Below are 25265 nucleotides of genomic sequence, written 5' to 3'. Positions count from 1 at the left end.
GGTTCGAATCCCGGTGGAGGCTGGAAGTTTTTTCACTGTTCTTGATTTTCCAACTCATTACGATTTTCATTTATATATATATATATATATATATATATATATGTATATATATATATATATATATTGAAAAGTGGAACATGCAATGGTAGAATATATAGAGTTTAAGCAAGAGTTGAAATGAAGGTTTACTGCCCCAACCCTTTTTTGCTCACATGCTCTTAACTTTGGTGCTTAAATTTCTCTAGGGATGCCCAATTCGTCTTTGCATAAAGGCCATCCTTGCATTAAACGAGTGAACGACCTTTGATAAGTGTAAAAGCATCCCTTTAGGGGAATCCTCGTGAGAAAAGGCTACATAGTTTTAAGTTTGAGATCCACCAGGCAAATGATGTGTATTATACTTAAGGTTTATGTTAAACTAATGTGAGTGCAAACGTGGAAAAGTGTGTTTTCGAGAGGAAGAAAGATAAAAAGCTGTTAGTGATTTAAGAATCTTAATCATGAATTTCATCACTCTTTTAACGGACCTAGATTTTTCAGGCCGCGGTATTAATTACATATAGTATAACATCTATATTTATTATAATGTTATAATCCTTTTTTTACGAACTATTGGAGCGATTAAACTAGTACGGTGGTTCATTATTTAGTGCATATTTCTTAACTATGGTTTCGGTCCAAGTTTATTGTTTAATTTTTTTAAATAGATAGAGAACCATATTAAACCTTACTAAATTTATTTTTTGTTTTTTAACAATTGTCTTCCAGAAATATTTTAAGGCATTGTTTTTTTTCTTCAATATGCAGACAATTTGACATTTGTATAGGAAGAACACATAACTATAACTTACTGCTATTGCTAAAAATATATATCTTCTTTCATGTAGAATAGGATGAGAAATAGCCCAAAAACAAAATACACGACTGACAATGCAAATGATAGACTATTCCAATAATGCTTTAAGCCACCTGTTGTCATTAATCCTTACGTTGATCGTGAATAACTCTACCTGTGTAGTAAGCTGGTCCCTCGATATGCCCTTTGGCGGGGAAAATACAAAATGTCTCCAAAACACAAAACAAAACTCTTAGATCAGAAAATTATGACATATTTTTACGATATAAATAAATGTTTTTATATCTATTTCTATATACTTACGTCTCCTCTTTGCTGCGAGGCGTTGTTTTGGCGTTCCGTTTTTCGTACTGTTATTTTTCTCTTGCAGCAGTGACTTGGAGTCAGACACTTGAACACATCTTCGTTTCTCTGGATTGCTCCCGAAGGCTTTACTTTTATGCATGATGGAAAATTTATAACTTCCAACCTTCTTTTCTCGTAAAAAAAATACAAACGGAAAAACAAGAAGTCAAAACTATAAAATAATAATTCTGTATTGACGTCCACTGATGGAATTAATAATCGTTCGCTTTAATGGTTGTGCGATGAACGTTATTGTTTTTATGTATTATATTCTTTTATATCATAGTTTCGAGTAGTTCTCCTCTTTAGAGAGCGTGTTCATATTTCAGGATGACATCAAAACAGATTATATTACAATTTTGTAGTGGAAATTGATCGCTGTTGTCATCGTTAATGGCCTCTTAATCGTTCACGAAAAGGCAGACAAAAATAGTATCCAGAGAGGAGAAACCATAAGTTCTGTTTAATCTTTGAATCGAATGAGAAGCAGGATGAAAAAAATCAAACCAAATGTTCCGTGAAATTAAAATCGCTCGATATTTCAAGGAGAATCTCGTCCGCACTGTTGATCAGCTTTATGTTCTATAGGTCTAAATCAGTGATATCATTGGACTTAGTTCACGTAGATTTAGTATGGCGCCAAAGTGTGTAAATGGAATCATTTCTGAATTAAAACGAGCTCACGATAAACAGTTACTACAGATCACTGTAAATTTACCAAGAAATAAAGAAATAAAACTGGAAGAGTTTAAATGTTTCGCCTGGTTTGAACCGGCCCACAACTGAGAATGTGTTACGGATGATGTTTCTGACGCAGTAAGCAACAGACTAATTTAATTACATCTACAGCCAGGCTAACCGTTATAAGTTCAACATTTATTTTAAAAACAATCGCGTTTGATGGCCTCCTGGTTGAACCCGCTATTTTTTTGTCTTCTCATTATTTGGTAATTATTATATCAGGAGATCGTTGTCATGTAAACTTCAAGGTTTTTTCCTGAATAAAATGCCGCTCCTTGTCTTGAATTTTATCTCGTACTTGCAGTTAAAATTGTCATAGAATCTGAAACGAAATAAAAAGAGAATTTGCATGTTAAACCTGTTGGCTATGGTTCCATTATACGTATAGTTTAGAGTTGAAGATCAATATATATTTGAAGTCAACATTATACAACGATAACATATTTGATGACATCAAAGACCACGCACGGAACTTGCAATACGTATAATTGCACGGTTGAACCCGTCATATATTTTGGCGATGAGTGGATTGGCCAACAGATCAGTTCAAAGATATTGGCATATTGCTTGAAGCTATATATATATATATATATATATATATATATATATATATATATATATATATATATATATATATATATATATATATATATATATATATATATATATATATATATATATATATATATATATATATATATATATATATATATATATATATATATATATATATATATATATATATATATATGTATATATATATATATATGTATATATATATATATATATATATATATATATATATATATATATATATATATATATATATATATATATACTGCTGGTATATACTGCCCAATTACAGTCGAACTTGAGCACTCAAAGCCACAATCGATTTACATGCATCGCATCATCATCACCATCTTCGTCGTCATCATGCTCAACTTAGCCTACATAGTTGACATTGTGTACGTGACGAGTTTCTGGATTATGATTTGGCGACTAAACACGAGCGATGCAGAGAAGGTTAATGGCTCTCTCGCTTCCTTTTCGCATCGTTAGAGGTTATTTACAGAACGATGATCTTGTCGTTGCGAGAGAGAGGATCTTGTAAGAAAAATATCATCTTCTTGAAACCAAAGCTATTATTCTGGTTTTATTTCCTGCGGAAGCTGTGAGCAGTCTTGCATCGCCTGCATGTTATATATCATCTCGATCGAAAGAGAATCTCCGCTACGGGAGGCAGCCGGATGGAATGCGAACAAACGCGCGGTCATTGCCAATCACGTTATGGCACAGCATCGTTCGTAAATATCGATTTGCTATGTCAATAATCAATATAGTCCAGATAACCAAGAGACATGTCAGTAGCAATGAAATTGTTATACTGAAAGAACCTTTTAAAATGTAACAGTTTGGTTGTAACATGATGTTTTCATTGTTTTTATTTATTTTTTGCCCTCAATAACACATTTTGCTGTAACATGAAATATATGAAATGGTTTAATAAAATTAAAAGAATCTAATATATATAGATATAGGCATATATATATATATATATATATATATATATATATATATATATATATATATATATATATATATATATATATATATATATATATATATATATATATATATATATATATATATATATATATATATATATATATATATATAAATGAAAATGAAAATCATATATATCTATTTCACAATGTCCCGCACAGGGTACGAGCACAAATCCCAGAAGAGTGCGAGTACAACCAATTACACTAGAATACATGTACTAGCATACGGACTTACTGCAAGTCTGCTACAATCCTATACCAGAAACTTTTATATGAAAACTGTCAAAAAAAGATAATAATTGTTCAAACTAAGATATACGCTGTGCGTGTTTTTTTTTTGGCAGCTAATCAGTAAATATTAAATGATTTAAGTCTTGTTGAAACTTACTTCGCCAAGAAACGCATTACGAACCAATCGAAGGTTCCAAAGTGAGACTTGATGAGATGAATTCTTAATATCCAATGAAAAACTGTTATAATGATGATGATGATGATGATGGTGATGATGATGATGATGATGATGATGAGTTATTTTTAGGACGCTTAAGCGAACACAAATGTGGGAGAAACCCGCAAGGGCTAATGGATTACAACTTCCACGTCGGGTAGCTTCTTATTCAGCAATTTAACTCAAATATTGAATCTTTTCAATTTAGAAAGTCATTTCAGAAAACCGTCTATTGCTCTTGGATGAAAACCCACCTTACTATGACCCGGCCGGGTATCGAACCCGGAACCTCCCAAATGGCTTAGCCTCATTGCTTCAATGCCACCGCCTTAATGCACTCAGCCACAGCACCGGTTTCAGAAGCCTTTAAAGTATGTAAACATTAATTTAGTTTCAAATTTCCTTTCGAGGAGCTATAGCAGCCGCAAGTATATTAACAAGCAAGAATTATCCAAAAAAAAAAAAAATATGCACATGATGTGCATTAATGTACCTGATGTAACGCAAGTAATCACAGGAAACATTACATTGATTCAAAACTCGCTTGGGAATTGATTGAAATCTTGAAACGAATCTTATAGAGTATAACAGGTGATATATTCTAACCAAAACATTCAGTGTTTCTTCTTGCATGTTCATCTGTCGTGAAGTCTTAAAAGTAACTGTTTCCGTTCGTTTGCATCATTCATCGAGACGTTTGCTAACATATACGAACAATTCGATATGTGACATGTTTGGGTGCCAGCACAGTTACTAGAACTTTTACTGTGTTTTTTCCTTGTTTGTTTTATTGAGATTCATCCATAAAATGAAATGGTTGAGTGCAGCAGCTGCGATCTTTTTTGAACTTTCTATAACAAACTTAATGACACAGCGATAAGTGACTGATAAAAATATAGAATAACATTAAGAAATACTGATTCATGCATAAGTATGAATTACGTCGTAACATTGTACATATAATGTATATGGTCACTGGGAATGTGTGTTCAAAATTTACATAACAGGGGTGGATCCAGAAAGGGGGTCAGTGGACCCCTCACAACTTATGCTTAGTTTTTAAATTTACTTTTGCACTCGTTAGTAGCACGCGGACCAATTACCTTGAACGTGCAAACCTTATAGTTTACGAGATGTTATCTCATATACAACGCTATTTATGTACATTAGGACTTCCATAATCTACCGATCTTGCCTCCCCTTCCCTCCCCTTCCCCCATGCCCCTGTCCCATCGAGAAAATAACGGATCTGCCACTCTCAATCTGCAAATTATAACTAAAATATGTTCTCTCATTCACCCGGCTCACTTCGGATGTTACAGTATATCTGTGAATATAGCAGCATGTTCGCGCTTACAGCTTTAAGACATAAGACTCGCCCCAAACCGCGTGCCGCCCCCTGAAAAAAAAAAAAAAAACTTTCCGTTGCTTGCAAGTGAAGTTTTCTCCTTGTCGCTACAAAATGCAGACAGTAATGAAACGTGGTACCTTGTTGTCTTTTATCTGGACCTGAGATCAGGGAGTTCCATAACAACTCCCTGCTGAGATGTCCATCGCTGCTATGTACACTGTATTGTTGGTATTGACCGTAGCTGCACCAAGATGTGTGTATTTTCTGGGATCGATGGTGGTGTCTAAAAATTACACCTCATTCGAAACTAGGGCAGATTACCGGCATCAGACGTTACTTTGTGCGGGTGTCTTTACTCCCTTTAATTTATCTGGCGGCATATGGAGTATAGGACAGGCCGGGGTAGCTTTAAGCCCCCCCCCCCCCCAATTCAATGCCCCTTCACAAACGATAAGATTTGCAGGATGTTCGAATATTAGTGAATGGATATTGATACAATTTAGCAAAACAACAACAAAAACGATGTTTTTCTAAGTAGGTCTATATAGTTCATTACAACTTAAATTTGGTCTCTTGATTTGCTTTAAAGCAAATTTCCAACTGTCCTTTCGCGAGGACTCTTTAAACATTTTAGTGATTTAAGATATCTTGTCACATTTCGTTTACGTATGTCTATCCGATAATAGAAGTGTCTGCAGTAATTGCCAATGAGCGCCTCTCCTGTGTTCAGTAGCTCGTTCACCGATGCACATGTGCTACTATATTAGACATGTTGGCGGTGTCGCTACAGTCGTATAATTAAATACCACAGTATTATGTGCTGTTCGCATAGATGCACGATTGTCAGGCACATGCCATTGGGTTCGTTAGGTTGAATTTCAAATATATACGAATCGGTGTTGGAACTTACCCGATTATCACTAAAAGTGTCGGTTTTCCTTCCCCTTTTTTCTTGTTATTTGGGGAAATATGTTAAGAAACCGATTCCGTTATCTAAAAAGCCTTATGTAATAGGTAAATAAATCAATTAAAAATAGTCAGAGAGCCTGACATTTCGTTCCTGCAGGATCGTCTTAAAATGTGAACTGTAAATTTGTAACAAGCAAATAATAATGATAATAATAATAATAATAATGATAATAATAATAATCATCATCATCATCATCATCATCATCATCATCATCATCATCATCATCATCATCATCATCATCATCATCATCATCATCATCATCATCATCATCATCATCATCATCATCATCATCATCATCATCATCATCATCATCATCATCATCATCATCATCATCATCATCATCATCATCATCATCATCATCATCATCATCATCATCATCATCATCATCATCATCATCATCATCATCATCATCATCATCATCATCATCATCATCATCATCATTGTCTATTTCTTTTAAATTTAATGTTTTAATTCTATCAAAAAGTTCTAATACTTATCGACATGATATCGGCACGGGGAACATGTGCAACAACTGTAGGCATTTGTCTATACGTGATACACGGTGTTCACTCTTCACCGCGCATAAAGAGATTCGATATTCCTTATACATGAACTTTCAACACCTGCTTACAATTCCAGAGAATAGAACTGTCTGTGTATCACGTGTTTATTAATGACCTAGTTTCTCTGTTCTTAATTCCCGGTAACCATCCTTTTAATGATCACACCTGTGGATTTGTGACGTGCACATATATAGGCATTATTTTGAACAAGATTCTATGTAGAATGTTTCGCTTCTTTTTTACGACACTCACTATAAGACATCGTACGAATATGTTTCAATACAAGATTATGGGAACATATATCAGTACACCGATCATATGAATATATTATACCAGATCTTGGAACCATCTTTTATTATGGATTTTCATATTTGACAACAGCTAGGATAATATATCCATATATACATTATCACTTACTATGTTATATATCCACCATGCCTGTTTACTCACATATATCATTATTAACCATATATACCTGCAGATATACCAAACACCACGTCATGTAATCATACGTATATACACATCTCTGGATCCTATATCCACCGTATACTTGCCTTCTTACAGTAACACTTCATTGTACCATATTATACCCACCAAACGTTGTTGCGTATATACGTAACCGGTACATCGCCATGCTGGGACCTGCACATATTAACCATATATACGGTATCGTATATGCACTGCATTATCACCATGGAAACATGTAGCCACCAGATATAGGCTATATATATATATATATATATGTAGCCTATATATATGGGATATATATATGGGATATATATATATATATATAAACAGAGAAAAAAGAGCAAAATCAGAGAGAAAATACTGTTTGTACTGTGAATGCGAGTGCTTTGATTCATAACATGGAAGGACATTAACGAGTGTTATTATAAGTGGTTAGGAAATTCTCCAACAACACGTGTTTGCATATTCATATATTTCGGCTGTATCTATATAGCGTCTAAAAAATAATGTTTGTCATATTAAAAACTGTCTAACGTTGTTGCTATGATGACATCTATCCAACAAACCCTCTAACGCTTACTACATCGAAAAAAATCCTAATGTGCGTAACAGACACTAATTGAATCTTCAGACGCATGCATTTATAGCGAGGATACCACTTACGCGATAATAACACAGGGCGGATACTCATAAGAATTATGACTGAACGCAGTAGTATAGCTGCATTCCATCCTAACCATACGGAGGAACTGTCATGCACTATACCAGTAGAGGCATAGCGAGTACAAGCCTCAATTACGTAAATTAGAGTGCATACGTTTCGTTATTTCCGACCCCTATAAGAGAAATGAAACAATGTTTTCAAATTCCTCCTTGCAGTTTCTCGCGTGTAATTAATCATCGCGCGCGTTTTAGCGTTCAGAATTCATTACAGTTATAATTTAAACTTATTACCAGGCTGTGCGGAAGATGTCGGGTTTGAGTTATTAAAATGATAATTAGCACAAACGATTTTACGTTTTCTATAAACGAACTCCATCATTTTGAATGATTTGGATACTATATATAATGACATAAAATCGATGATTGCATTGTTGCCCAATGGAGCTTGTGTTTATAATGTTACGGGACATGGCCTCCCTTCGTTTAATGATGTATCATATTGCATCCAAGCACTTCATGAAATTATTTGTTATGTAAGTCTACGCCTGACTAGGAAACTGCAAAGGCCTTTGAAGTGAACATTGAAAAAGAAGTTGGAAATGTCGGTTTGTGTTATTTTGCAATACCTGGGAGAACGGGGCGGGATGGGGGGGGGGGGGCAAAGTAAACAAGAATTTATTCGAAACATATAACAAAGTCTGGGACTTAAGGGATATTCATGTAACTGGAGCAGTTTGTTGAATATTTTGTGCATTCTTTTATATAGGTGAAAACTACATTATCATAACATTTTGTATTGCGAAGATAATTGTTTTCTTTATTAATTTGGTGATTTCAGTTTTGTACATGTTTCTGGCAAAAAACACCAAACGATTGAATTAAGTCATCAAGGACGTTGAACTGAAAATATCTCTAATTTTCAATATATTTAATCCATTTATCCACATAGAAAAATAATATTTCTATAAAAAAGGATGTATTTTGACGAAATTCTAAATACATAGAGCATTGAAAATTACCATAATCAACCATTCCAGATGTATCAGGTTTCAAGACTAAATCAACAGTAATATTTTTAAAGCCTAAGTCAAGCTTTTGAAGAGCATATATACCCCAGTTGACATCTTCGAACCCCTACTGCCAGTACCAGATTAACCTATAGTAGAAAAACTAGCATATGCTACAGACTCCGCATTTTCAAGGGCCCAGCTCTAAAATGCTTGGAAACTATCAAATCCGATTCAGTGATTCTACACGTGTTCTGTTACTATATAGTACTATACTGCATTCAACTTTTATGAACGACTGGGTTTTCAAGGTTAGCGAATTTAGTCAATTTTCACCTACAATTGGGGTTACTATTTAACACAGTTATTAATGGGTATGTGGTATACATGTGATACATATACTACGCAACAAAATTTGAAAGTGAAGTCATAGCCCCTATATACACAAAGATGAAAACGAAAATGGAACGCGCCTTGGCTGAATGCTACAGGCCCCGCACTAGCATAATCCGACCCTGTCTACTGTGATTCACTTCGGGGAGTGAGATTAGGATAAGCCTGTCACGATATATTTCATTCATTCAACCCAGGCTTAAGGACACGATATTGAGATGGCGCTTTCAGCTAACAGTAATGTGGATTTTAATCTATATATACATTGACTGCTATATATCTCTTATATTCACTGTGATCTATACCGGAATATATTGATGAAGTGGGCGGGCGGGGGTGGGGGTGGAATAAAACTCACAGGACAATCTAAAACAGACATGATCCTATTCATGTTTGTTAAAGCATTTTTAAGTTCTGGTCAATGTCTTTCAATTAAGTATACATGGCTTAGGCAATTCTTACTTGACAATCAATAGGTTCGAAAGTCAAGACAACGCCATTTAGCTTTACATAATAAATCCACCCACCTTCCTTTGAAATGACACATTCTCTGCTCTAAGACTATATATACATCCCTGAATAATACTATGTACATTCTCACACAGGCAATTATACGCTCTCCATCTGTTTATGTGCAATCTCTAACTCTACTAATTGTCTCATTGAATATTTTCTCATAATGTATACTGCAGTGTCCTCTAAAGCCCTTCAAAAACGAACAGGTCAAAGTCCTTCCCGAAGTGCAAACAGTTTCGCCCCGGTTATTGCAATAATTCTTAGATATTTAGCAAATAGCAATATAAAGCTAGGCTATGAGTATTGATAAGTTATATACTTCAGTTAGAACCCCTCTGAGCTGTCACAATTTCTATAGTTCACTTGTAAAGGGTTGTCTTCCCAAGAGTTCAAACTTCATATTAAGCTACGTAGTCAGCTATACACTATTTATTATTAACCTTTTGCAATCAGTCGTTTTTATGTCATCTGACACCGGCTTTGATGCCACTTCAGTATAGTGAAGTGTATGCACCTCATCAAGGATTGGATGGGTTTAGATAGATTAGGTCTGTGAATAACTTGAGAAACACATCCAGCTACATCTTATCTACCTAAAGTGACATTTCATGACACCTTCTTGTTTATGTGCCAGTAGATGTTTACGTATTTCATTTCTGTTGCTATGGAAACATTGTAAGTATCCACGTAAGGATATAGGAATGAGCGGTAAATAAAATCCAATTTATATAGTTTAGTTTATCTATATACGGTATAATGTTTATACTTTGGTTCGGTAATGCGTAGTTGTGTTGGAGGAAAGGGTGCATAAACGCATGGAAAGTATATTTCAAGCAATTAATTTTACATCTTTAAGTTAAGGACAAATCTTTGAAAAAAACCCTTCTATAATTATATGTCTATATATAGATAGCCTATAAATAGCTTATAAATATAAATAACCTATATATAGCCTTTATATAGCCACATGTAGCCTATATATAGCCTATATATCCTATATATAGCCTATATAGCCCATATATAGGCTATATATAGGCTTTATATAGGATATATATAGGCTATATAAATCGGTTATATATATCGGTTATATATATAGCCTATATATATAGCCTTTATATAGCATATATATAGCATATATATATAGAGCCTATACATATATCAAATATATATATATATATATATGTGTAGATATATATATATATATATGTGTAGATATATATATATATATATGACTTATGGTGGGGTTCTACTATAATGAATCAACTCATTGATCATTTACGTTATAAAGAACACTTTCAGGGAGCCAACGTTTTTAGTTTTCATTTATCAAAAGTATCCATCTCACAAATTCCTTCTTCCTCCAGAATTTACCTGATTGTGATTATGAATAACAGTATTCAAACGCAGAATAGTGACTGAATTATATACGCTATGAAACCATTCAGTGTGTATTTGCCAAAAAGTCGCCTATGAATATTTTACCTTTTCATTTTGTATAGACTGGTACGCAAGTCGAATTGGTGTTTTCTTTATTTCCATACTGTACTTGTGCTCAATTGTTTATTCTATATCAACTTACTAGTTTATGACTAAACACTAATTTATTAAAACGTTTCATAGAAGCTTTCAAGTATAATGCATCTATCGCCAAATGTTGGTAGGAAGATTTATTACGTCATAATTCAAACATTTTGATAGGTCTGCGCTTAAGTATATCATAAACGCGCTTCCTATTAATGCAAATAGTTAGTATGTAAATCATACGTTATGTTAAATATATGTAGTCGAGTCATACTTGTGGAGGAACTGTTGTGATCAGTGTAGTACGGTCTATTACAGCCAGTATATATATACCGTGTGTTCACATAAGTCACATTGTGCCAGCATAAACATCATTGGCATGGAGAAGAACTGCAATGGGGTGGGGTGGGGAGTTGCAAGTAACTAAGGGGAAGAATGTTTCCATTTTGTTTGATCAGACCTTGCTTTCTAATGCAAATTATCTATCTAATGATTCTTCAAACACATGAATATATTAGTCTCCCAACCCCAACACATCTTCGCCCACCGTCGGAACCATCCCCTTCCCCCTGCCCCTTCCCCTACCCCAGGTATACAGGTACTTAACAACGAATAATGCCATATAGCTCTATTATTAGGCAAGATTCCCATATCGTAACGGATTACGTAATATACGCTTATGTGGGTCGGCTAATACACAATACATATACTCTTGTTGGCATGTTATTGCAATAAAATCTGTTTTAGTGTTGTCGTAAATACTGATGGAACGACTGTAGGGTGAAATTAAGCGAAGATTGTCGTCTTCGCTAACTGCTTGTTTTGACTGAGAGGCCTATTTGTCTGCGAATTTATATGTAGATTCTTCTCTTAATTAGTCGTAAATATATGAAGAATGCAGTCGAGTAAGTTATAAGTGATATACATATTTATTACAGCATACCTCTATAGGTCAGTTTGGTCAGATCGTAAAGTCTCGGAGGCTCAGATAATTATATACTTACATTTTACAGGACCGTTCTATATTATTTATATGCGCTGTGCATGACTGTTATTTTAAAATTTCTAAAATTTATTAAACTCGATTACGTGTTTCCATAAATCTTCCTGTCCGATAGCATCGAGTTAATGCCCACATATATTACTAGTCATGCGGAACCATTTCCATATAGTCTATTATATATGGATGTTCGCGGACATACGATGAAATTTACTTATATGAATATCACTGACTTTATTTCAAAATAAAATGATTCAACACGTAAGTTAGGTAAATGTTATTCGGCTAATATAATTATGCATGTTTATTTGCATCAATGGATGGTTCCTATATCATGTGCCACGTAATAAAATATTGAATGAAAGTTTGTAAATATCGATAACGAATAGACCAATCCTCGGAATACATCCACAGTGGATGGATTCAAATTTTCTTACCTTTCATTTTTAAATTGACACACGTAATGATATTTTGATTCATATTTTAAACTCAACTTATATCTCGTAATATATAATATTTTTGATTACAACATGCCAGTTACAGGCCTTTAGTATGTCTATGTGTAAACAATGCATGAGAGAGAAGGGTAAAGAGGAGGGGTAACTCTGCCTAAAGTATATACGTCACCGTTCAAAAAAGTATATAACATTAACAAACCGATATGAGACTTTGTTTACAGTTCCCTCTTCCACCCCACCCCACACCATCTCACCTAAAACAAGACCCTCTGACATGTCACTCAACCACGGTGCCAAATACTTACATGATGGAGATCACATCTATTAAACTCATCCTATAATTACTTCTTAGTTTGAGATTGCATGAACCTTTCGGCATCATTCTTTTTTACAATAAAAATGATATATATATATATATATATATATATATATACATACACTCTGAACCTCGAGCAACGGCGTAATTTCTTTATGTATATGTTACATTAGTTGTGTCGGTTCAGTCTATCGAAAGCCCATTGGAAATATATATTAATATATAACTATAAATGTCTGAATGTTGTTAACATATCAAGAGCGACCTGATACACAGATATTATATACACACACATATATATATATTTATATATATAGACACAGTTTTTGTACAATAACCTGGTTTTCGTGACTCAAAAATTAGTAAAATGAATCGACATCATTCTCATACGTAATATCTGGCAGCTCTGGAATATTCAAAGTATATCCACGAAATATAGGAAAACTAAATCAGTATACTTACGGAAGTAATCTATTAATCCTCAAATAATCCTCTTTCTCTCTGTATTCAGACAGAAACCTCAAATAAATTGATCCCAAATAAACATCACATCTCTGACAAGTAGGCTAATCGTTGTCTTTATATGTTTCGAATCAAAAGTTCAAGCAGGTCGGTCTTTCGCGGCTGAAGAAATCACGTCCCCTTTTCCGCACCCTTCTCATGTGAACTGATCATGAATTAAACTATGACACTCCGACCGCAAGTCACAGTGATAAACACTGTAGTGCGACGCCAACACTTGACCAGATTTAAAAGGCTACCCTGCGAGAAACTTACTGAGCTCGCTGTCGACATGCATTCCGCACACTCCGAAACAGCGAGATTTAAACAGAGGGGAAAAAACGTTGGATCGTAGTGAGGGAGCTGTATTCATGATGCCAAAAAGTTTGTGTCTAAAAATGTCTGCAAGCATATTTCATCGTGTCCAAACTATTCTTGGAATGTAGGAGGGCATAAAAAAAAAACCTTGATTTAATATCCGTAGACTAATATAATAATTATACGAGTTTGCTTAATAGAATCCTTTATAACGAACGTTACCATATAACTACTGTAACTAAATGCGGTATTGGAAGAATGAAAACTTCTACGTGTAAATATGTAACCCATCCAAGACTATGAAGGATTGTTCTTTTTTTTTTTTTTTTAAGGTGTGTATTCTAATTTAATATCGAGTCATGACCGGTCGACAATGAGAAGACTATGCGAGGTAATTACTGCCAGTTGTTAGCTATTAATCAGGAGTATAGACTAGCATATATCGATATGATGTCAAATCGGTCACTTGTGCATATACATCAAGAGTTCATAAAGAGGTCAATCAGATCTCGCTGTGTGTTAATGAAGCATGCGGATATCATCCGAATAATGTCAACCTTTATTGTCGATATGCAATGATGGAATAGAGACAGTTAAAAAAAAAGAACTCACTCTCTCCAGTTGAGTTTAATGAACCATTAGGCCAATATCTACACATGATCGACGTCGACAAGATGGCGGACCTCTGCGCTGTCGTAATCAATTACAAGATTAGTGGTTAATAGCAGAAACAAAGTATAGACTATAGGCCTAGTTTGATAAAACCTTTTATCATTAAGGTTATTATTGGTGCATGATATCATCAGACATGAGAAAGTGGGGGGGGGGGGGAGTACTCGATCGAAGGGACATGGGAAATTAAACTGGTCGATCCCTACCCCCCCCCCCCAGCCCACGAAAGCAATTTGTTAGGAATTAAAGAAATATCACTCACCAAAATTCAAGTAAGGGTCTCATGGTGGCTGTATTGCGGGACTGTTTTGTAACAGAATTAGTGTGTTCTGCCCTATATGTTATACTTTTGTAGCGTCATTGGCAGAACGGGGCGCTGTTCAACTATTAATGTCTCTGTTTTATGTGGTGGATATTTTCAATTTTTCAGACAGTGTACTATACTTGTACACTCCCTGCAGTTCTCTTTAAGAGTGATTTGACATTGTATGGTAAGCCTATTTGTCCAACACCACTAACGAAGGTCGAGACTCCTGACTGGGGCTAAATTTTGTCAGGATATTCTGTAGGGTGCCAGGTCAAGGAATTGATGAATTTGAGTCATTACAGGTCAAACCGCTGGTAACTATGACGGATGCACAGTGGATGTAACGTTGTCAAATCAACTTATGAAGATTAAAGGCCACCAGTGTTTCCCCCAAATATGCTAGAGTTCCAAATAATGGTCACAGTGACACAACTTCAAGCTTGAAGTAGCATTTTACTTGCACTTTCAGAGCATATGTTCCTTTCTTTGGCATTAAGCTATGTTATAAGAGAACCCTCCTCTCAGTCTGCGAATGATTTGGAAATTCAGATCCTCCAGCTGACATTTAAAATAAAATCTTCTACCAATTTTTAGCAGACTAAATTTAGGGGCAATACTGATGACTTTTAAAACAAAGCTTGATGTATTGAAAATTAAAAATTAAAGGCAGAAAAGTGAAGTAAGAAACAAATTCAGCAGCCACCTTCGCCATATAAGGGCTTATTCCTAAACAAACCGCTCTTTGACATTTATGGTTCAAATGTATAGTGATATCAAATGTTGTTAACTTGTTACATAAAGTATCGCATATGAAACTGCGTTGAATGATCGTTCTGTGTACAAACGTCCATAATAAGTAATCGAGCAATATCATCACGGTCGTTATTTGGCAACTACAGGCTGACGCCATATTGAGTTAACTATATCTGTTTGTTTGCCGTTCTTTTTTCTTCTTATAACGTAGTACAGTAAGACTGAATAATAAGGGATTTGTACGGAGAGATTTTCTTGTCAATTCTTGATGAAGCAATTTCAGTTTAGCATAATAGACTCCTCTTTTGTGAAGATGTAAAAATTAATGCTATTATTATTTTCCTGTAGCTTTTTACCTAATAATGAATCTGGCAATTCAGTGGCCTTAGACGCTATCAAAAAGATAGGCGTGTGTGTGTGTTGGGGGGGGGGGTTGGGGGGGGGGGGGGTTAGTACAGAGAAAACCGGCGCCGATAAAGGTCCGGGATCTTCCCTATTGAATTTTTTTTTCATTTTTTTGGTAAATTTTACGGTGGGCCAAAAGAGACATAAAAAATCATCGACTTTTTTCTCTCAAAACTTCGGCTAGGTTATGCAGGCAAAAGTTCCACACGAACCCTCTTCGGTTTAAAGCAGGGTTTCCCTAACTTTATTCCCCCCCCCCCATGAAACCCCTGCGGATGTCAGAGTTGTCCACGAAACCCCAACTTTTCGAGACTCGACCTGAGCCAGAACATCTCCCTGATCTGAGTCATTATTATACTATAACAGTGCTCCGTTAAAGATCAAGTTCATAGTGTAATATTGTAATGTAAAAACAAGAGATGAACAAATATTTATTTGGAAACTTCAAGATCAGATCACGAATTGTATCACGCATCGCTCACCCATCACACACGATGAGACGGATGCTCCTCTCTTTTATCACATGCACGGTTCTGTACTACTAGTACTATGGCAACATATGCGTATGGAACGTGAAAAAAAGTTTGTCAATAGGAACGACTTTTGTACATTACTAAATTATATGATATATCAGAATTTAGTTCAACAAAAAGTACTCTAGTTTTGACTTTCAGAAACGTCTCACGAACCCCTGGGATAGACTCACGCACCCCTGGGGGTTCATGCACCCCAGTTAGGGAAGCCCTGGTTTAAAGAGAAATGTTTGAATTAGAATAGAAATTTCTAATATAAAAACCGGAACATTTGATGGATAAATGTGTATATGAAACAAAAATTGATCATATAGCAAATTGCTACCTGAATTCTTGCGTTCCATGTGGTATACTCATGGTGTATGATGACATCATTGTGAAACATCTGAACACTGACACCCCGTGAGTTCGTGACTAACACCAGCTCTGGCTGAGTTCGTATTGTCTTTACCGTACACATATAGCAGGATATGCTCTATGACCGTGCACAAACTCCGATAGAAGACCTGGGCCTAACTGTAAGCCTGAGGCTTAGTTCGTGTGCATAAGTTAATGTAAGAACCGAGGTAGTACTACCATTTACGTACGTATTGCGGCGTTGGCTTACAGAATACAGGTAACCGGTTGAATACCAAAGGAAATACCAGATAAGCTAACGTTGATCGATTGCGTAGAGAAAAACATGGGGTCCAAGACATCTCTACTCCTTCAAGAAGAAGAAATTATCCAGATAAGCAAAGAAACAGGCTGTAAGCATGACATTTTATTTATAAATGGAGGTTTGACTCTTGAGCCAGACTAACGTTAGACCATCTTAGGCCTACTGTAAGTTATTACGGACAGGTTTGTTCCATTGCAAACACTACATAATCGTTTCCTAACGCTGTAACCTTTGTTGTTACCTTTGTAGGCTTGTATATAATCACAAAATCAGCAAATGAAAACTTTCACACATAACATGGTTCCCCAACCAAGATAAACTTGTGGAACAAAACAGTTATCAAATGCATGGGCAAGCACATGGTATGACTGCAATACACAATGTCAATAGCGAAAAACAATGTAGCCAACACAAGCAACAAATTTCGCGTTCATCTTTAGAGTCATGGATTCAACAACTAGTCTCAAAAGGTATTTGCTAAATATGACCTTCCATCAGCTCACTCTGCTACGGAATAATTAAGATTTTTGCAATTTAACGTTATTTCCAATACCATTTAATCCTAACCAGTAATTAATGAGAAGTTGCTTTGGTAAACATTGATTTGCATTATTGGGGTGTTTATTTGTGATAAACATGATTTTTAGTTTTAATAAAGTTCAGTAACAAATGATGTTTCAACTTTAGGAAGAGTGACAACAATACTACTGTAGTATAGTAAAGGCTTCATAATTGACGCACCTTCGTAATTGACGCACCTTCAAATGTTACTAGCATCGATATAGTAGGCAACCTAACCTTTATGCAGCGAAGCAGAGTTACATATGTCATGCGTTTTAATCCATTTCAGCAATGTGCTGATCAAGTTGTGGTTTTATTTTAGCATTTAACACCCCTCCCAGTTTTGCATGCATTTTTGGCATTTGGAAATCTTACTCCATAAAAATAACCAAAATGACCTTGACAACATGATACCACTACTCTCTGGGACCTGACCTGTCTAAGCTTAGAGGCTCATAGAAAAGCAAACAGCATCCAGAGTTAATGGATGTATACTTACAGTTACACATACGTTACAATTAGCTTATCGACGAATGCGTCAATTTCGGGCTATGAAAGAACTTGACATGGCAGACATTTTGTGGTCAAATTTTGCTCATTTACACTTTGGGTAGGCACAGAACAATAAATATTTTTATCATTACATTTCTGAGAAACTACACATATTAAAAATGCATACAATTGAGTGATTTGGATTTTTCCTTGAGAGACATCGTTGATCAAATCCTTAAGTGCTTCAATTATGAGCCCATCATGCTACTGTACTAATTATGTAATTAAATGGTCAGGGTCTCATTGGCTATAAACCACTTTTGCTCAGTGCGATTAAAGCTATTTGACATATTTAATATTTTTTACATATTTCAGTTGTTCTATATTCTTTCAACAGTTACACCAAACCAGATAAGTCGTCTCTATAGCCGGTTCATTAGCCTAGATAAGAGTGAAGCTGGGAAATTGTGGTGAGAGTTATTCCTTTACAGAATTACTTGGAAAATAACATGATAATGTTCAATTTATGTTACAGTGCATTACCCTGTATGATGTACTGTACCTTTGCATGTGACTTTACCTATGACGTGTGTTTAGAGATTATGCCTTAGTGCTGCTTCCTCATCATTTCATTTCCCCCTTCAAATTTCTCTTTTAAATAGGTTATTATTTTGAATAAGTATATTATTTTGCTTTTAAACACTTATTATTATCACCGTTGAATGATTGCCTAGTGGGAGCTGCAAAATATACAATTAAAAAAAAAATGTGTCTTCACTTTCCAACTTAGAAACCTGTATTTTTCAATGGTGTTTGTGTTCTTAAAATTTTTTTATTTTTTTTTTATCATTTCCACAGCCCAACTGACTTGATGAGAATACCAGAGCTGGCTATTAACCCTTTGGGCTCCAGAATTGTAGAAGCGTTCTTTGCTAACTGCAGCCGAGAGTCAGACACCATCAACTTTAGACAATTTGTGAAGACGTTAGCGATATTTAGACCACAGAGGAAGAATGAAGTAGACAATGACGTTAACTCAAGAGCATCTAAATTGAAATGTTAGTTTGCAAGATATCGTTTGTTTCAATGTAATGTTTTTCCTCTGTATGAAGTGATAGTATAGCGCTGATTTTGAAGAAAAAAAAAGTTTTCCAGCTTTCTCATGACCAACCTGGACATTCCTTTAGTACAGTTTGAACAAGCAACAAAATTGATTGTCTATCAAGACATAAGCCGTGTATGCTCAAAGCAACTGGTTGTGCTCCATACTCTAAATAATGTAATCCTGTTTCACTTATGTAGCTTGTTCAAGGTTATCAGTAGTTGAAGGTGTCTGTAAATTACTATGGCAACTTCTTGGCTCTATTGCCATCAAAACTATTTCAATCGAGGCCTATCTCTCTCCTCTAATACTGACAAGCCTTACCTAGTGTAGTTGTATCTAGTCCTACAGTAGTAAGCTACAGTCGTACTATTGAACAAGCTGTTCCTGTCATTGTTATTATCCAATAATATCTACAAAGTCTATCATAATCCTATTAAGTCCTTTCTAGCAAGTTATTCCTTCTAACCAGATAGCAAGCTTGTCCAGGGAATAATTCATCCATGATTACATAGCAAAATGCTTTGGAAAATAAGTTCAGTGCTATTAAGGTGCTAAGGTGCCGTTGTTGTACAGATGAAATCATAATATTTTATAAGAGACACAATTAGGGGCCTTCAACCTGCTTCCCAATATTTGTATGCTAGTCTGTTCATGTAGTCGTATGCATATGTTGTGATAGACTGTTGGTAGATCTATAGTAAATATTAGTGTTTTCCTGGAGATATTCAGGCCTAGAATTTCACTGTTTCAGCCACTTGTTACAAAATGTAAATACCTTAAAAATTGTACAGACTAAAATCAAGTTCTCACTTGACATTTTCCTGAATAACACCACACCACACCAGTTACTGTATAGGCTTTTGAGAGCAGTCCAATAATATTTGCTGGTAATACAGTACTTTTAAAATTGTCTATTATTTAGTCTCCGTAAGGTAGCCTTTTAACTGTGTTTTCCTATCTCTTCAAAGTTAACTAAAAAATAAGATGCATGCTTGGTTCTTACATTTGTCCACAATTCATTTATTTTTCAAACCTTCGCAGTAAGACCAATACAAAGTAGGTTTTGCTGATATCCTTTCAAGGTGCGAAACTTATTTCTCCAGTACGTTTGAAAACTTTGAGCCCATTATTCTGGAATAAAACAACTGTTTTTCATCCAAAAATGTAAATTGTAAATAATGGGCCATGTGGTATTCTACATTGAACAATTTTGTTTTCTTTCTCCAGTTGCGTTTTCTATTTACGACTTGGAGAATAACGGGACCGTCTCCGGTGAGGACCTCCTGGTCATACTAAAGATGATGGTGGGATGTAACATTACCGAGGAGCAGCTGAAAGCCATCGCCCTGCGGACCATGAATGAAGCCGATCAGAATGGTACAGGAATGCTATCATTTGATGACTTTGAACAGGTATGCAAACAATCTTCCATTCAATTATAAGGTCCCGAGTTTGAGTCACTTCAAGATTAATGTATGTCGTCCAGTTACAGAGTTGTTGACAATTCATAATCATGGACATTAAAATATGAATGTAAGAACTGAATTCGGTCAGCTTGTGGCTTTGATAAGCAAATGATGACTTCTTCGCGAGTTCCTGCTTGCAGGAGGATCTAAAAAACATACATACATACACACTATGGCAGTATGCTAAGGGTTTATACTATGCATTACTATGCATTTGAATTTCCCCAGATCTGTCCTCTCTTTTTTTGTGAGCATTCAAGTAAATCTGTAAAATTAAAAACAAAATGTCTTAGAGTTTTAGTTTATCTCAACAAAACTGAAAACTACAGAGGATAAGCGTTATCGATGTGTGGCTTAAAACATATCAGTCAGACTTACTGTACGCTGGATTGAGTATTTTTACTTCAAATCTGATATTATATTCGTGTAGGTCTCTCAACTTAGAAGCCTCCCGACACTGTAAGAAGAAAAAGCCATACAATATATAATAAATTACTATACTACTGACTGAGGAAAGTATGTACAGCCAATCAGCCATACAGTTTATAATATGTTACTATACTACTGACTGAGGAAAGTATGTACAGCCATACAGAATATAATATGTTACTATACTACTGACTGAGGAAAGTATGTACAGCCATACAGTTTATAATATGTTACTATACTACTGACTGAGGAAAGTATGTACAGCCATACAGAATATAATATATTACCACTTCTACTGACAGAGGAAAGTATGTACAGCCATACAGTATATAATATACTACTACTACTGATTTTAGGAGTATGTCAGCATTATTGTTAGTGCTAGTAAAGTGCAGATTAATTAATTTCACTTTTTCATTCCTTGTAATTACTGTGCAGGCACTAACAAGGGTCGAAGCTGAGCAGACTATGAGTATACGATTTCTGGACTGAACCTCGAGCAGTCTCTGGAGAGAAGTTGCGGGCTTTCATAATCATTCTGCATACTGTTATTGAGGATTCTTCATCCATCTCAACGCACTACTTGGCGATTCCTATTAAATTATTTCAAGCTGTTTCATATTTAGACAAATACTTGAAAGAAACTCTGTAATGAGGGCCTCAAATTGGTCAGGTTAGTGACAAGTGTGGAACAGATATTCTGTACAAACAGGTATAAGGATTAATATTCCAAGACGGGTCTGTAGCAGAGGTTTTAATACCTCAGCTAGCCATTACAGGGTAAAATAGCATCATTATTCATTATTTACTTTGCCAACTGAAGTGAATTTCTCATCTCAACCATCCAGTCAGCCATCTTTCATCAACCAAGCTTTTTTCGTACAGCACTGATCCTCTTTCACAAGGCACTGTCTCTGGTTCATCCACTGGGACAAGACTTATCTCTGGCCCTTATCCTGCTCTTACCGATCAGTAGCATAGAGGGTCCTACCTTTGGGTTCAATGTATCACTTTGGTATCGCAAAACTACAGCATTAATCCAAACCAGAGCTCAACCTCGATAACGTTGTTTAGACTTTATAGCGTTATTACTGATGTACAACACATTCACTTCACAGAGCCGATATTGTGGATGGTTGATGTATGAGAGGACATAAGCAATGTTGTTTGTGCTGTTTCGCTAATATGGGACATGTGGACATGTCCTCACGAAAGGGGGTCAGTAGTTTAATAATTTTATGTAAAAATATAACAGTCTGTACCCCACGACTGTGGACCCCAAAAGTCTATATATGCGTGTACAAGATTGATATGAATGGTATTGCGAGGTCAATGGGCGGATAATGCTACTACTTTTGGGTACCCACGTCAAATCAAATGAGGTGAACCGATGATTGAAATTCAATTTCAAATGTAGTTAGGATGCTTCAGTGAAACCAAATGCAAGACCTTCACATACATCTGACCGCTATCCTTCTCCATAAACAACAGTTCTTGCAAACAATTCTTTGCTTGAATTTCATATTATTGCAGCCTTCTCAATGAGATGATAGGAATGCTGTCTTTAATAAATTTTATCGCCAAAATTGAGAAATGATACCTGCTGCTCAGAATTATGATGATTGAAATTTAATTACAACACAGTATTATGTTTGACAGGGTAACTTGCGTCATATGACAAAAGTAGGAAATCTGTGTTCAATAATCAATGTATATGTAAATATTTTCACAAATATGAAAAATTCTATTAACATTTCTATTTTCTGAATTATCAAAATGATATATATCCTGTCTGACCCTCAAGGATTGGAGTTTGCTAGAAAGTTCTTTATGAAATGTGGAAAGTTAAGAAACACTGCCCTAGATGTGAAGTTGGTGCCCCTCTAGATCCCCCTCCACCCCCCACCATTCCACCCCTCCTACCCTGTTTTAAGCATCCTGGCTATGCCATGTTGCCTTGGTTGTAGGTTCGCTTCTGTTGGAGTAGACTCATATCAAGATCTGTACTAAGTACCAGGTTAGCTTAGGTTAGTAACAATATCTAAACAATTGCTCAATTTAAATGTTAAGAATTGTCATATCTTGAAAAGGAACATACTGACAATTACTTCAGTATGTTGGATTTGTATTAAAATGAATTTGTATTGTTAATAATACACAGAGTATAGTATCTGCCATATTTAGAAGAAATCTTTAGAGTAGTTTGAATTATCTGAAATAATTTATCGGAGAGACCAAGTAAATAACAACCACATGACAAAAGAGGGAAAATGGCATCCAGGGTAATTTACAATATGGTTTCCTTGCATTATGCATATTGGGTTCCTGAGCCCAACACAGCAACCTAAATCATTACATGATGCTGGTACTGCATACAAAATACCTTGGCACTATTTCAGCATGACCAGAGGATGGAGGGGTGGGGGGGGGGGGAGATGTGTGGTAGGTGGTGTAGAATCGGAGGTTCCACGGAAGTACCTTGTCCATTGGCCCTATCTCAGCAACCTTGCTATGCCCTTGTAAGGGATGGTATCAGGGAAGTGAATATTAGTTCTATTTATGAAATGATTTAGAAATAATTGGATATGAGTTGACGAGATATTTAATAAGTGAAATTAAGGGTAGCATATATATATTGATGAATTTAATATTTTACTCAATATGTTCGCCTCATTTTATCTTCATAAAGCGAAGTAGTCTCTTAACATCTTCATAGCATTTATATCTCATCATTTCAAGAAAGAGAACTTTAGAAAGAAAAAAGGAGAAGGAAAAAAAAAAAAAAGAAGAAAAACAAGGAAGAGAGATAACAAAGTATTAAAAAGATATATTGACAAAAAGTTATACATTATTTTCTTGCCATACGTTTTAGACCTAAATTTTCAGTGGCGCTTTACTCCTAATTTCAAATTCAGTTTAATTTATTCGTTTAATTGCGGCAGGACCGTCCACCATCAGAAGTGAAAGTTAATCTTACATTGGCGTCGTTACATAGATGCTGAAGGTGGTCTCTTTTAATGTAGGTGCTAAAAATTGTCCCAAGCATTTAGCTTGTTATACGTTTCTGAAAGTGTTTTGTTTTTACTTGGACAGGGGGAGGGGGGTGGGCTTTATCTACAAAGTCATTGCCAGATATTGGAGAAGGATATCCTTTCTCAAACTTGATATAAACAACATTTTTTAGATTTTTTTTCTGAAGGTTTTGCTTTTGTTGATTTATTTGCATATGATTCATCTATTTTAAATATGTATAAAATGAAATAAAGAAAATCTATAAGGTCCTTAAGTTTTCATTTTTGAACTGTATCAATTAGCAGTGTTACGTTTCTACCTGGATAAATCAACAGTACTTTTCGTCATTCTGTTTGGAAATATCCTTTGTAAACCAACCATTCATATGTACAATTGTTTGAAATCTCATATATTATCTGGTAAAATTCGATTCATAATAATATACTTAAATATACTAAATATACTAATATATAAGCTATTGAATACTGACTAGTAATTATAATGGAAATAAATTTGTCCGATTTTTTGCTTTCGGTTTCTTCGAATCAACACTTTGTTTACACTTTTGTGTTCTATGACACGTTTTTGACAATCTCAAGCAGTGTACGTATTGAGTACGGTTAGTATTTTTGAAAATGTTTTGACCCAAAATTGTTCTTAACATAGTCTATCATCACACTCATACCCCCAAGAGATTCTTTTCGAAAGAAAAAACACATAATTTGGTCAACAATGAACTGCTATAAACTACAAACAACATAATTATTTGATAAGCTACCACACAACCGATACAATGTTGTAACAAAGAAAGAAAATTTACACAAAATACTGCTTCAAAATGGAAAGAGTATACTGTACTGTGAAAA

General features: G+C 35.1%; 1 protein-coding gene across 1 annotated transcript; it reads left to right on the top strand.

Annotated features, from left to right (window-relative positions):
• The first annotated feature begins 17072 nt into the window (after positions 1–17072).
• Positions 17073–24944, top strand: LOC139971661 (calcineurin B homologous protein 1-like). The gene is made up of 5 exons (XM_071978325.1): positions 17073–17422; positions 18785–18857; positions 19246–19445; positions 20720–20904; positions 21826–24944. Exons 1-5 carry the CDS (start codon positions 17356–17358, stop codon positions 21877–21879), a joined length of 579 nt encoding a protein of 192 aa, XP_071834426.1. The 5' UTR covers positions 17073–17355; the 3' UTR covers positions 21880–24944.
• The last annotated feature ends 321 nt before the right edge of the window (positions 24945–25265 follow it).

Source organism: Apostichopus japonicus, chromosome 8, assembly GCF_037975245.1.
Source record: "Apostichopus japonicus isolate 1M-3 chromosome 8, ASM3797524v1, whole genome shotgun sequence".
In the NCBI taxonomy this organism is placed as follows: domain Eukaryota; kingdom Metazoa; phylum Echinodermata; class Holothuroidea; order Aspidochirotida; family Stichopodidae; genus Apostichopus; species Apostichopus japonicus.
Note: the sequence above shows the minus strand (reverse complement) of the source record. Positions and strands in the feature narration are given on the sequence as shown.

Excerpts from the sequence above, each read along its gene's own strand:
- LOC139971661 (XM_071978325.1), top strand. The coding sequence starts at position 17,356 with ATGGGGTCCAAGACATCTCTACTCCTTCAAGAAGAAGAAATTATCCAG. Across the intron at positions 19,446-20,719 it reads AAGAGCATCTAAATTGAAAT|TTGCGTTTTCTATTTACGAC; the intron begins GTTAGTTTGCAA and ends TTCTTTCTCCAG. Across the intron at positions 20,905-21,825 it reads CATTTGATGACTTTGAACAG|GCACTAACAAGGGTCGAAGC; the intron begins GTATGCAAACAA and ends ATTACTGTGCAG.